We start from the raw sequence: 12,006 nt of genomic DNA, 5'->3' as shown, positions 1-12,006 counted from the left end.
GAGCAGAAAATCCCATCTTTAAACGTGTCGACAATTCTCTGAGTTGCTTGCGACGGCGCCTGGGTCTCGATACAGACTTCGAATCGGCTGCTGAGGTGCTCCCACCCTTACTGAACTGGACGCCCAACTGGGTCACGAACGCCTTCTCTTTCTCAAAGCTGTTGCTTTGGTCAACTAAGGTAATTGCCGGATCTAGAGAGCCCGCCGAACTGACACCCCGGCTGTCATTCAAACACTGACTCTCCGTTGGCCCCCCTCTGCGGGCTTTAGTGTGATTCCAAAACTCGTTCTACCGCCACCGTTCCCCTCTCTCGATGGTCCAAGCGATTTTGACGTTACTGCGACCACTACTACGCGTTGATCAACTCTTTGCTTCATAAAGTCTAATCAAACTGTCGGATTACTCAGCCAGAATACAGGCAGGCAATTAGCAGCAGCCAGCAGCCGGCCGCGGCAGCGGAACCCGCAGATCCAACCTCCGGGCTGCCAACAGCGATATCTTCACTACTGCTGCTGCTGCTGCCAACCTACCTAGTTTCTTCTTCTACACAGATATACAACCACCAGAATACAGTACCAGTTTGACCTTTTGTTTACGTTCGATTACTTCCCGTACAGGTAACCTGTGATTCCAACAGTAAAAGCTGTCGATGGCGTTTGGCAGTCGCTAGATGACAGGGTCCTTGAACTTATAGCCTTCACAGTAGAACGCAAGAATACAGTTGGAGTTGGCGGGCCAGAAACAGGCATACCCACACTGCGTCTGTCTTTGGAGCATGAACTGCACGCAGCGAGAAAGGGACTGTATTCGCACCGTCGTCCTTTTGACTATTGGATCAATGAGACCGACCATTTTATCAGCCACAGCTGCAACGTACCGATCATATTCTCCCGTACTCTTCAGCCAAGTGATTCTGGGATTAAACCTCAACTGCTGATCTGTGACATCTGGATAGAGCGACCGTCTTGCCCGGACCTTATTTTAACCAAAGATGTAATAGTGTAATTCCACTAGCCGAAGGATGTGCGTCGCAAGGGAATATGAACTAGTGTTGACAGCAGGGCTTGCACGATTGCAAGCACTGATTGATCTTTTGGGTCATTTGGGTCAATTGGTTTGACCGTAGAGTCAAAAGGTCCTTGCGACCGGCGTCACTGTCAGCGTCTGTTACACAAGTTTAGATGGTCGCGGTTAGGTGGCCAGCTCGCTTATCATGTACGTTACTACTATTAGACAACACATCTATATAAGGTGACAACTACCCTGCTTTCCAAAAGTTGATACTATGTACTATGCTCTACAGGCTTAGCTAGAGGACCTGTGGTAATGGGAGTGATAGTTGGCAGGCTGTCCTCAGATAGGGGCGGCAAAACATGCTGCAGCTCGACTTTTATCTTGAGCGAGGGAGCTGAAGAGACAGGGAAAATTGTGCCATTGATCTGTTATTACATGTTAGAATTCAACGCAACTTGTAATCTGTTCGAAACTTGAAAGGACTCACGCTCTTGATTTCCACAGACAGCCTCTTCTGGATTATCTCTTTGTCTTCCGAAGAAACCGCCGGCTGCTGGGCGGCTGTACTGTTTGTTGCAGGACTGCTGTTGTTGACTTGGGGTTCTGTAATATCCATGGTTTTACCCAGCTTTTCTAATGCTTTGTTAAGAGGCACTGTACTATGCATCATTCCTGATGCCGGCATGCTCATGACGCTTATCTTTCCGGCGAACTCGCCGTCCACGTAGACGTAGACACTGCAAGGCAACGGCAGCTCGCTGCGCTCGAGGTCAACCAAGGCCGTGTACGTCTTGTGTGGGGCATTAGCCTCGGATGCGGGCGGCGACGCATAGGAGTTTGTTTGATCTTTTTTGTTGCAGCCGGAACGACAATGGTTGCGGCGAGCCTTGAGTTTTGTGCTGGTGCCACCCGGGCCGTACAGCCGGTTGACAGACACCGTCACCTGACGAGCCAGGGCGTCCTGGCTTTGATTCCAGTCGATGATCTCAGGATACGAATAACCAAAGTTCTTGAGGTCCGAGGCCGTTCTGCCTGTGTGGAAGTTGCCGGACGTGTCCCGGTAAAACGGCTTGAGCGGGCTGTCGGCGGTTATTGGCGTGTTGGCTGCTGTGGCAAAGAGAGCGTTGGATCGTAGGGTCTGGGTTTGCATCTTGTTGCTGTAATGTATAGCCTGCCACATGGCGATGAGGCGGTCGACGTTGGTATGGTGTAGCATGCTGGGCGGCGCGACGCGTGTCAGTTTGGGACAGACATATTACCAACCACATCGATATGTGTGAGGGGAACCTACAAGAGTGGATCAAATGCAGAATATTCTATGTAAGCCATGACCGCGTAGATGGCCGAATGCACGGAGTTATGCACGTCCTCAAAGCTATTGCCAGAGCTGGCCGTGCTGGCCATTGTCTCGTAGTCTCTAGCGGTAGTAAAGACATTATACTACGAGCATGATTAGTGAGAAAACTGGCTCCTTGGGGCTTCTGTACCAATGCGGTGCCAAGAGTCATGACGCTTACCGTGCTCGCCTTCAAGTCATCCTGACCGAGCTCTTGATTAGCCAAGCTGGGCCTGTTATTCCCGTTCGCGTCCGGCCACCGTGTCGTCTGGGGGAAACGCCAGCAGTTGCGGTCGCCGCTCGTTGGAAAGTAGTTCGAGGCTGTGTTCAAGGGGAACCTCTGCCATTTGTACCCCAGTAATGGGTTAGCCAGCTGAACCTGACCGCCGGGCCCGTTAACAGTGATGGTCGCCTGCGTCGCAACTGACGGAAGTTGGGCACCACCGTCGGCCGCCCAGTCCCAGTATGGATGTCTCCAGTTATCGGCTGCCGTCTTGTACTCTTGCGCGCGACTGCCGGTGTAGTTGGCGGCGATGGCCTGAATGTGGCCGCCGAGGACTTGCTATGCGGAGTTTAGCCAAATATACTTTCAGATTGCTTGTTGAACGGGTGCAAACCTCGAATAGGGCAACGTAGGGACGATGCCACATAGGGAACTGAACGTTCTGCAGGACCTCATGGGTTAGTATTATGACCACCGTCGTAGATGACGAGAAGACTAACACCGTGAGGGCAGTACCCGCCACCGGAACCGCCCGATACTGCCTGAACGCCGTTCCAAGGGATGTAGGGTCGCCCGTGGATACCTAAGAATCCAATTAGTCTGGTTCCGGACAGGAACGGGGCTTTTGTAATATGTATACCGCTAATCTGGAAGTACGACAGCATGTCGTTCTCGGGCGCATCCCTTTGCATTGCGGCAAGGCCCAGAATGTATAGATCCCTGCGGTGTGATGAGCTTACCAAGACTGCATTGTGCGACAGCGTGGCAGGTTCTTACCATTGTGCGCCTGACGCCTGAAGATCATTGATGTTCTGACGTAGCGGTCGCTGGCCCGACGTGCTGTCTATGCCTGTTTTCAGACCCGTGATCGCATATGGCCCGGATGGCGACGGGGAAACCTGTGCCTGCCTGCTGGATATGGACGATGACGATGACACAGCTACGACGGAGGGGGGTGAAGACGAGGTGGTTGTAGGGGGCCTTTGCGGTGCACTTGTCGACGTACGTTGCAGCGAGATTTGTGTAGTAGGTGAAGACAACGGCGAAGCTGAGGATTGTGATACAGGGAGCCGCGATAGCGGGTTGGGAGCTCGGGCAGGTGGCCCTGGAGGCGGGCGTCTTGGAGACGGCGGACCATGGGGCAGAGGACCACGGCCTGGAGGCTGCGGCGGTCCACCACGTTGAGCCCCGGCGAGGGCGGGCAGGATACAGACTGCTACAGTGGCTGCCAACTTGCTGAGTAGAACCATGTTGCAGAAGTTGACACTGTCTTCTTATGTTTCGGAATGAAAATTCTGTTCAACATTGCCTATCGGGTTCCATCTCTAATATACCTTGCGGGTAATAAGTGTTCGGCGTAATCACTAGTTTGTCGATAATTTTCTTGAGCCAGCATTGTTCCTTTTCGCGAGGAGTATCATCTACGCCTAAGCGGCACATCTGTATGCTGGTGTATAACTAGCGACTTGGCTCGAGGTTCAAGGCTGTGGTAGCTGGTTTGAAAAAGCGCCTGCTTAATCCCTGGCTTTGTGTAGCAAGATGAGCAACCGATATAGAGGGCCGGATACCGGGAGGGCTATGCCACTACTGAGAAAAAGTCAGTGGAAGAGGAAAGGCAAGCTGAAACTTCGGCAGCATAATTGCGGTTCAATTGAAGATCGGCATCCTAGGGATCTAACTAGTTAAATTAGTTCAGGAGCAAACAAGCCTTTTCGACCCAGTGCTTGTAGCTTGTGGCGGCAGCCGTTTGTTACATCTACACTAGTATCGCCCTGACGCTACTGACTTGGCTGCAAGCTAGTGTGCGACGACGGCGAAATATCATGAATCTTATTTTCGGGTTAACTCATTAGGGATGTTCGCCTGCCGCTAGTACTCTTAGGTACGTCCAAAACCGTCTCTGTTAATTTTCCCTCCTCAGATCATGACCTCGACCCGCTCTTAAACGACTGATGACATTATCCTCGCACCACTGCACTTGCCCCAAGCCCACCATTGTGTTCAAGCCATCCACAGGCCCGGCAAGGTTTACGTTGTATGTCGTGTTGAAGGAATGGAGGATTGCAGTTAATGTAACAGATATTTTATAGATGGATGATATCACCTAGAGCATATGTCAATTTCTGGACGTCCCCGGCAGTGTTACGAGATGCTTAATGTGAAAAACGCGTGATGATGTGTAGCAGTGTGAGGCTTATTGGAGCGTTCGTCTGTGTTCCTCACCCTAACCTCTTATACATCCATATTGGCACAATCGGTCGGTATATGACTTAAGTTGAATATATCTTTTGTACGTTTTGAATGATGCTTGGACGTGTTATCCTGTGTACACGATACTTGAAACAAATAAAGCTGATGTAAACGGCTCTTGTATTTGGTAACCAAGTACATTTAATAATGTCGACATATTGGGAACGACAACAACCAGTTACTATTCTACAATACAAAAGCCATCCCTGTAAAATGTGAGAATAAAGACATACCTTTAGAATGCATTCCACTTTGATTGTTATGATCGTGGCGTGACACGTCCGCGTCACTATCCCCCGCTCTACCGACTCTCATCTTCAATAACCGAGAATCCCGTCCAATGCACCAGGACGTACGGCTGATCGAGATAGTTCCTAAGCCTCTGTGAATCGCAGAGCACAGTTTCTACGATACCTAACACCCCAGTTGTGCTCCATGTCACCAACCCTAAGCAGCAGATGAGTCAACAAGTAAACCATACGACCGCGAGAGTCGACGTTGATCGAGCATAGCCACCGTGCCCGGTACGCCCCCATACCATGCCCCTCGAAGAGATTCTGAGCACTGTCGGTCTTTGATAAAGCGACTACCTTGAGCAGACGTGCCGGTCTGATTGAACCGGAGCATTCGGGACTTGTCGAAGGAATAGTAGCATAGATAAGTTGTTGGTGGCTGCGGAGCAGTCTGCGGATCTTAATGTTTATAGTCCATTCACTCTGAACAAAAGAAGCAGTAGGTGAGCGTAAGACTAGCTAACTACTACAAAATACCGCACTTATCCCTCAAAAGAACTCCATAAATAGGCCTCGATATAAAGGCTTAGATAAGGTTATTCCGTTATCTAGACGTCTTATACGAGACCATTTTGCCATATCGTCCCCTGAAATAGTCCATAAAGATACTATTCGCAGTAAAAAGATCTTTATTACTCAGAATCCGATACCAAGATGTACTTTTCTTATGGGCGTCTCCTACCCCGGAGCCTGACTACATCCTCGGGTCCCTTCAGATCGATAAGCAACCACTGGTCCCCTACCCCAAGCTCGCGTCTCGGAATCAGGTCGCCTGCCAGAGAGCGTGCGCACGCACCGCACTAAACGGACCCGTCTTTCGACAACCATCAGAGCGTTGCGGGCTGGTGGCGATGATGGTATGTGTCACTTAGGAGGAAGGAGCTCTGGATCGCTTCCCTAGACGTGATGCACGGGACTAGATGGTTTGCTCTCTAAGCTCTAAAAGCCGACTTGTCATACGTCAACCGAGCTTGAATCCTGAAGACGAGGATGTGGGGTGTTGCCCCGGTTGGACTGTCTTTTGACCCGTCCAACGGCTATAGCTAAGAGAGCCAATTCTACTATAGACGCACTCAGCATCCCGGCCATGGGCTCGTAGCTAACAAAGACTGATAGCATCGCCGAGGTCTGGCAGTTTGCTACATGTCACGAACCGTGCATTTTTTATTAGGGTAAGATAACCTGAATTTCCTTCACGCTCATCGAACTTTAGCTACAGAAGGTTGTCTGAGGGGGAGGCGATGCTGTGGCGCGCTAACGGAGAAAGGCAAAGCTCGGCCGCTTCTGTGGTGTCCCGACGACCCTCCATCTCCCTTAGTTCCTAAAAAAGGTGCACGCACGTTCCTCTCCCCCTTCTCTGTCTCTCCTTTTTGGTATTGGATTTCGACGTGGAGCATGGCCTTGGCATGTTCTCCCCAGAGTTCAGACTCGACGTGATGTCGACGCCAAGCTGTCTAGAAGCTGTAGCTTGAGACCTGTCAATCCTGCACCCACACGGTCTGGAAATGCAGTCCGTACTATGCTTTGCGGGCTGCACAGATGGGGCGATGCAGGATGGAAGACGTTACGGACCCCGAGCCACCTCTTTTCGGATTCTTCTCAGACTGCTGGCCTTCTCTGCAAACGCTCTTGGCAACGAGCCCCAAGAACCAGATATGAGAGAACAGCGAGGAGAGAAAGGGGAAAGAGGAAACTAGAATCGAAACTAGCAGAAAACCGGTAGTGTCGTCTACTGTCCGATGTTAGTGTAAAGCTCCTTAATCTCATCTCCGCCGATGCCTCCTTCACCACATCACCACAGGATCTGTCAGCCACTAGCTCGCTCTGATCACACAGAGTTTGATTGGAGGCGGACCAGGGCAAGATCGCTTTCCGATATGCGTGAGCGAGGGTAGCGTCCTGTCCGGGTCCTTGGAAAATAAGCAGTCGAGCAAAAGGAGAGGAGAAACGGCATTAACACAACACACACAATATACGGCAAACATTTCGGGGACGTGCCCCAAGCGCCGATGGACGGGACGAGATGCTCCTAATCTTCACAGTCTGCTTCAGGTTCGGCCCCAAATTGGCGGACGGGTTGGTATAGGGTCAGTCACGTACGCGCCGCCGCCAAAGCCTCGAGACGATTCTCCATCGTCGTCGTACATATAATGAGCCAAAGATTCCTCTTCTCTCTGGATATTGGCTTCACCAGGACACACTCGCTCCATCCTCTTCCCCTTCCACGTTCTTTCTGCCCCAAAACAATCATTACCATCTCTCTGGCCTAGAGCTTTTTGGCTTACACACATATTCGCTTATTTACTACTATTCACTCTATTTTCCCCAACGTCACCGGCCTCGTCAGCAGCATGCGCGTTTCCATCCTGATCGCCGCCCTCTTGGCCTCCCCTGTTCTCGGCTACCCCGCCATGAAGAACACCTTTGCCGAGATCAACTCCCGCGACTACGGCTCCGGCTCCGGTTCCGGTCGTGCTGGATACGGCGGCGGCGGCTCATCCCCATCTGGAGGCAGTGGTGCTCCCCCGTCTGGAGGAGCCGGTGGTTCCATCATCCCTGGCGCCCCCGTCCCGAAAGGCGGCGCGGGCGGCTATACTCCTGATGCGCCCGTCCCGAGCGCCGGCGCGAGCGGCTCCATCCCTGGCGCCCCCGCTTCCACACCCAAGGGTGATGCCCCCAAGGGCAACGCTCCCTACGGCGGCGGTGGTTCCAGCCCTAAGGGCAATGCTCCCTCCGGCGGCGGTGGTTCTAGCCCTAAGGGCAATGCTCCCTCCGGCGGCGGCGGCGGCTACTACTGAGTACTCACCAATCTATTTTGGTGAACATGGGGGCTTCGGGAGCATGTTATCGAGTGACTAGTCATTTGAGGGCGATGCTAGGGGAGTAACATCACAAGCAAGTAGCTGGACGGGCGATCTGGAGGGGACGTCTATCCACAGAGATGTATTGTAGATGCCTAACCTGAAGTTGTAATTTCGATATTAGTCAAAACTAAATATTGAAACTTTGTTTTTGGAAAATTCCTCTTCCCACTCCAATGAAAATGCCCGTGACCTCTGCTTTCAAAGCGTCTGCATCTGGATTGGCCACGCCTCAAGCGTAAACCTTTCCGTCGGTTCTTTCCAATGCTTGGTAAACGCTCGCGGCAATGCAGACCTTTCCCTTAAAATATTCGTCGAAATCATACAAGTAAGCCGGCGGGATGTGTCCGTTAACGAGGATCGCGACCGGTATGGGGGAGGTGAGGGTTGGCGAGGGGAGGGGAGAGCGGCCGCAGAGAGTTGAGAACTCTGTACAGAAGCGAACTACTTAGTGTTGGTTGCGCAATATTTGAGACGTGGGTAGAGATGGCGTTTGGGTGGTATGTCATTAGGGTTACCGTCGGCGCTGCTCGGCCGCGGCAACTTCGAGGACGACCTGGGCCCCCCATCAGTGGCGATAGCGGGATCGGCCTTGTTCTCGTCCGACTCGCTCTCGAGGACCTTGCGGCCGTGCAGATAACCTTCCCCCTCGATCTCGGGCTCGTCGCCGGGGGCGGCGAACTCAGCGCCGTCTCGGACGTGCCACTTGGCCATGAGGTCGTTCTGGGGGGGGGGGGGGGGGAGGGGATTTGACGTACTGCTGCTGAAGTCGAGGAAGCTGTGGAGGTAGAGGATGCGCGCCTCGAGGTCCGTATACAGCTCCTCGCGGTCGAAATGGGTCATGTGCCTCGTGAGACCCATTCTGGCGGCGGTTGCTCTGTGGTGGGATCTTTCGTCTAAGTTTGATCAAATGAAATCAGATCCCGTTGGTGCTCGGTGTAAATTATCCCAGAATCACGACGGCTATCTCGACACGGTTGATGTATTGAAGAAATACAGCAAGGACAAACCCATTGGTTTCCACTAGAGGGGGGATTCTTGAGGCTTATTGGATCCGAGATGTTTTCGGGGTGCTGTCCTGTGGCATGCTGAAAACTTGGCGTCCAACCAATATGCATCTGTTTGTGTTTATTCCTATGTTCATGTACATAACACTCCTCACTCAGAAGCACAGAATGCTACCCACCTGCAGCCAACACACACAGCTCCGTGTTATGTCTCTGTAATGAATGTGACGTCTTGGTGGCACAGTTCGTAAGCTGGCACAGAAATCTACATTCTGGCTTGAACGGCCTATCCCTTTGTATCCGAAGGTAGCAAGGTTGCATTCGTCCACAGCTGCGATTTCAGCCCCCATGTACATTCACGGGCTTTTAGTCCTAATAGTTAGGTAGCTATGACAGTACCTAGTGTGTAATGAGAGATAATTATCTTTTCCCTGCCTGATGCACAGCCATCAGACGACAGACCAGGCTGTCTTCGCCGCGATTCCTGATTAACCAACTAAACTCCTCATTAAATAGGAAAACTACAAACCCGGGAGCTATGACTGTATACTAGATGGCCAAGGTTTAGGTAGTGATTGAAGGAGGAAAGGGGAGGGAGGGAGAACGCAGGCAACAAGGATAAGGGTGAGAGAGAGGGGGGGGGGGGGAGGGAGGGTAAGAGAGAGGGAGAATCATGGCTCGAAAAGAGTATATAGCTTTATAACACCCTTTTCCGGGGGTGACTTGTGCTCTGTGCTAGAGACAAGTATTTCTGAGCATTGTATAAGGATGGGATGTTACTTTGCCCCTTATATCGTATTCTGTCCCTTATGTTTGTTATTACTTATTGACCAGGCTATAAACCTTGCATTGCATCACGTTAATGCTCTTTGTTAGGTCAGCTAGAACAGTAAACCCCCTGAAGGCGTTACTCTTGGCTACTTATCATTCAATAGACTACGCGGTAATCATTGTCCCTCTAACCTTTACTCTCTTATCCAAATAGCAGGCAAGGCCCTGCGTAGCAACCTGCTTGTATATTAAACATAGTTAGGTCTCAGAGAAGCTCTAGACGTTAAACATAAGGGAAAGCTGTCTATTTTGCATGTAGAGGGTACTAGGTGAATTAAACTAAGGTGTGTTAGGAGTTGAGATGTGCGCTCTCAGCACTGCTTTCCCTCTTCTCGCGCGGGAGCCCTTTGCGAATTGGATGGCTTTGAAACGCGGAGATCAAACAAGAGTTGCTGGGGAGTAGGTTGTGGGTCTCTTAGGGGTGTCACAGGGCGAGAGGGCAGCCCTCAAAACTTGGCAAAGGCCGGAATCAGGTACGCGTTGAGCACGGCATCGAGTGCCTGTTCCTGGTCGAGCTGGGCGAGGATGCTGCGGATCTGGCTGGCACCGCTGTTGATGAACAGTTGGCCGTCCATTCGCGGGGTATCGCGCTCGATGCCGCGGATGAGGCCATTCTGGAAGACCGTCTGGGCAACGGCGATGAAGATGGAACCGCCGAGGCTCTGGAAGAGCTGGACACATGCGCTCGCCACCGGCACGTCCTCGAGAGGGAGCGTTGCCTGCACAACGAGAACGGGGACCTGGAATCCGGCGCCCTACAATATGATGCATTAGCTTCTTCTGTTCGTCCATGTCCTTCCTCGTCCAACCTGCGGCTCATGGGGGGACTGATTGCTTCAGGTAGGTACTTACCAAGCCCAGTCCCGCCAGCACTTGGAACCCCAGCCATTCACGCGTGGGTAAGTCGAGGTTCAGGGTGGTGATGAGGCCACAGCCGACAGTGAACATGACCATTGATGGGAGGATGACGGGATTGTAATAGCTAAACGCCGTAATGAGGTCGTCGCCGACGATGGACGTGACCACACACGAAAGGAGCAGGGGCAGCAGTCCAATGCCAGCCTGAACGGCTGTATCGCCCTGTACGCCCTGGAAGAACAGGGCTGGAAAGAGGACATGGTTAAGCCAGAGATCAACGTCAAGCAAAAAATTGTTTCCGACGGGGTCGTGGACTCACATAGGTAGTAGATGAGTGGGAAAAACACAGCCCCGACTAGGACCGAGAAGATCATTGCGCACATGACGTCCTTGGACTTACAGAAGCGCGGCGGCAGCATACCGGCGTCGCCTTTCCTGATCTGTATCCCGATGAAGATGATGGCCCTGAGCACAGAGCCCACAAACAGCCCGATGATCTGGGAACTGGGTGTTGCCCCATTAGAGTGCCAGGAGAAGGCAGATGACGGCCGATACGAGCATGGATGCGCCGATGAGGTCAAGTTCCAAGACTCGCCCGAGGAGACCGAGACCTCTGGGGTTGTTTTTGCGGTTGGTCTTGAGGAGGAGAAAGATGAAGGCCAGGGCCACGCCGCCGATGGGCAAGCTACAGTACAGATGTGTCAGCCATGTCTGGTCTTGACGGTGCTTCCGGCCGCGGACAAACATACTTGATGTAGAATGCAGCGCTGTTGCGGTGAGTAGGTAGGCGGCGCCATACCATCCAATATCGCGGACGGATCTGAACTCGGTGGTGATGGCACCCAAGACGGTTGCGATGATGGTCTGATCCAACGCGACGAGAAAGACTGAGGCAGAGCGAGGCTATGATGACCCAGAGCCTCAGGCCTTGGGGTTATCCGCGCGTCGAGTCGGTCGAGAGGCGTTCGAAAGTCTCGCCGTCTTGATTAGGTGGCTGGACGGGGATATCGGGGGCGCCGCCATAATGCTGTGATGCTTTCTTGGCCTTCCTCTCGGCTGTTGGGGTGCTCATCTGAATCGGAGTCGAGATTTTGGTCCACGGGACGAGGTCGGCGCGATAGGGGCATGTTAAACTCGATCGTTTGTTTGTAGACTCAGCCTGGTCCAAATCACAACATGAAGTGGGATGTGAGACGGAGACAGAAAATGGAGAAGACTCGAAAGAGAGAAAGGGAGCTCGTCCTGGTTACTCGCATTTTACGCAGCAAATACAACCAATCGGCGTCTTGTTCGAAGTCTCGTTGTCGGCCTCCGACCAACGGACGCCGACTT

The 12,006-nt window shown here is 52.4% G+C and overlaps 4 protein-coding genes across 4 annotated transcripts; 1 reads left to right on the top strand and 3 right to left on the bottom strand.

Moving 5' to 3' along the window:
• Positions 1–1,284: 1,284 nt before the first annotated feature.
• Positions 1,285–4,014, bottom strand: EsH8_XI_000089 (tyrosinase family protein; the record flags this gene model as incomplete). Its single annotated transcript, XM_083273997.1, has 8 exons — positions 1,285–1,440; positions 1,503–2,232; positions 2,307–2,455; positions 2,533–2,913; positions 2,969–3,025; positions 3,075–3,294; positions 3,392–3,810; positions 3,940–4,014. 8 exons carry the CDS (start codon positions 4,012–4,014, stop codon positions 1,285–1,287), a joined length of 2,187 nt encoding a protein of 728 aa, XP_083120333.1.
• A 3,454-nt stretch (positions 4,015–7,468) lies between these two features.
• EsH8_XI_000088 (uncharacterized protein) lies at positions 7,469–7,915 on the top strand (the record flags this gene model as incomplete). The annotated part of the gene is made up of 1 exon (XM_083273996.1): positions 7,469–7,915. The coding sequence occupies one exon, from the start codon at positions 7,469–7,471 to the stop codon at positions 7,913–7,915; it is 447 nt and encodes a 148-aa protein (XP_083120332.1).
• Positions 7,916–8,210: 295 nt separating this feature from the next.
• Positions 8,211–8,839, bottom strand: EsH8_XI_000087 (uncharacterized protein; the record flags this gene model as incomplete). The annotated part of the gene is made up of 2 exons (XM_083273995.1): positions 8,211–8,407; positions 8,497–8,839. The coding sequence occupies 2 exons, from the start codon at positions 8,837–8,839 to the stop codon at positions 8,211–8,213; spliced, it is 540 nt and encodes a 179-aa protein (XP_083120331.1).
• Positions 8,840–10,262: 1,423 nt separating this feature from the next.
• Positions 10,263–11,746, bottom strand: EsH8_XI_000086 (uncharacterized protein; the record flags this gene model as incomplete). Its single annotated transcript, XM_083273994.1, has 5 exons — positions 10,263–10,571; positions 10,669–10,919; positions 10,994–11,171; positions 11,230–11,577; positions 11,675–11,746. The coding sequence occupies 5 exons, from the start codon at positions 11,744–11,746 to the stop codon at positions 10,263–10,265; spliced, it is 1,158 nt and encodes a 385-aa protein (XP_083120330.1).
• Between the last annotated feature and the right edge of the window lie 260 nt (positions 11,747–12,006).

This window comes from Colletotrichum jinshuiense, chromosome 11 (assembly GCF_051148585.1).
Source record: "Colletotrichum jinshuiense chromosome 11, complete sequence".
Lineage (NCBI taxonomy): Eukaryota > Fungi > Ascomycota > Sordariomycetes > Glomerellales > Glomerellaceae > Colletotrichum > Colletotrichum jinshuiense.
Note: the sequence above shows the minus strand (reverse complement) of the source record. Positions and strands in the feature narration are given on the sequence as shown.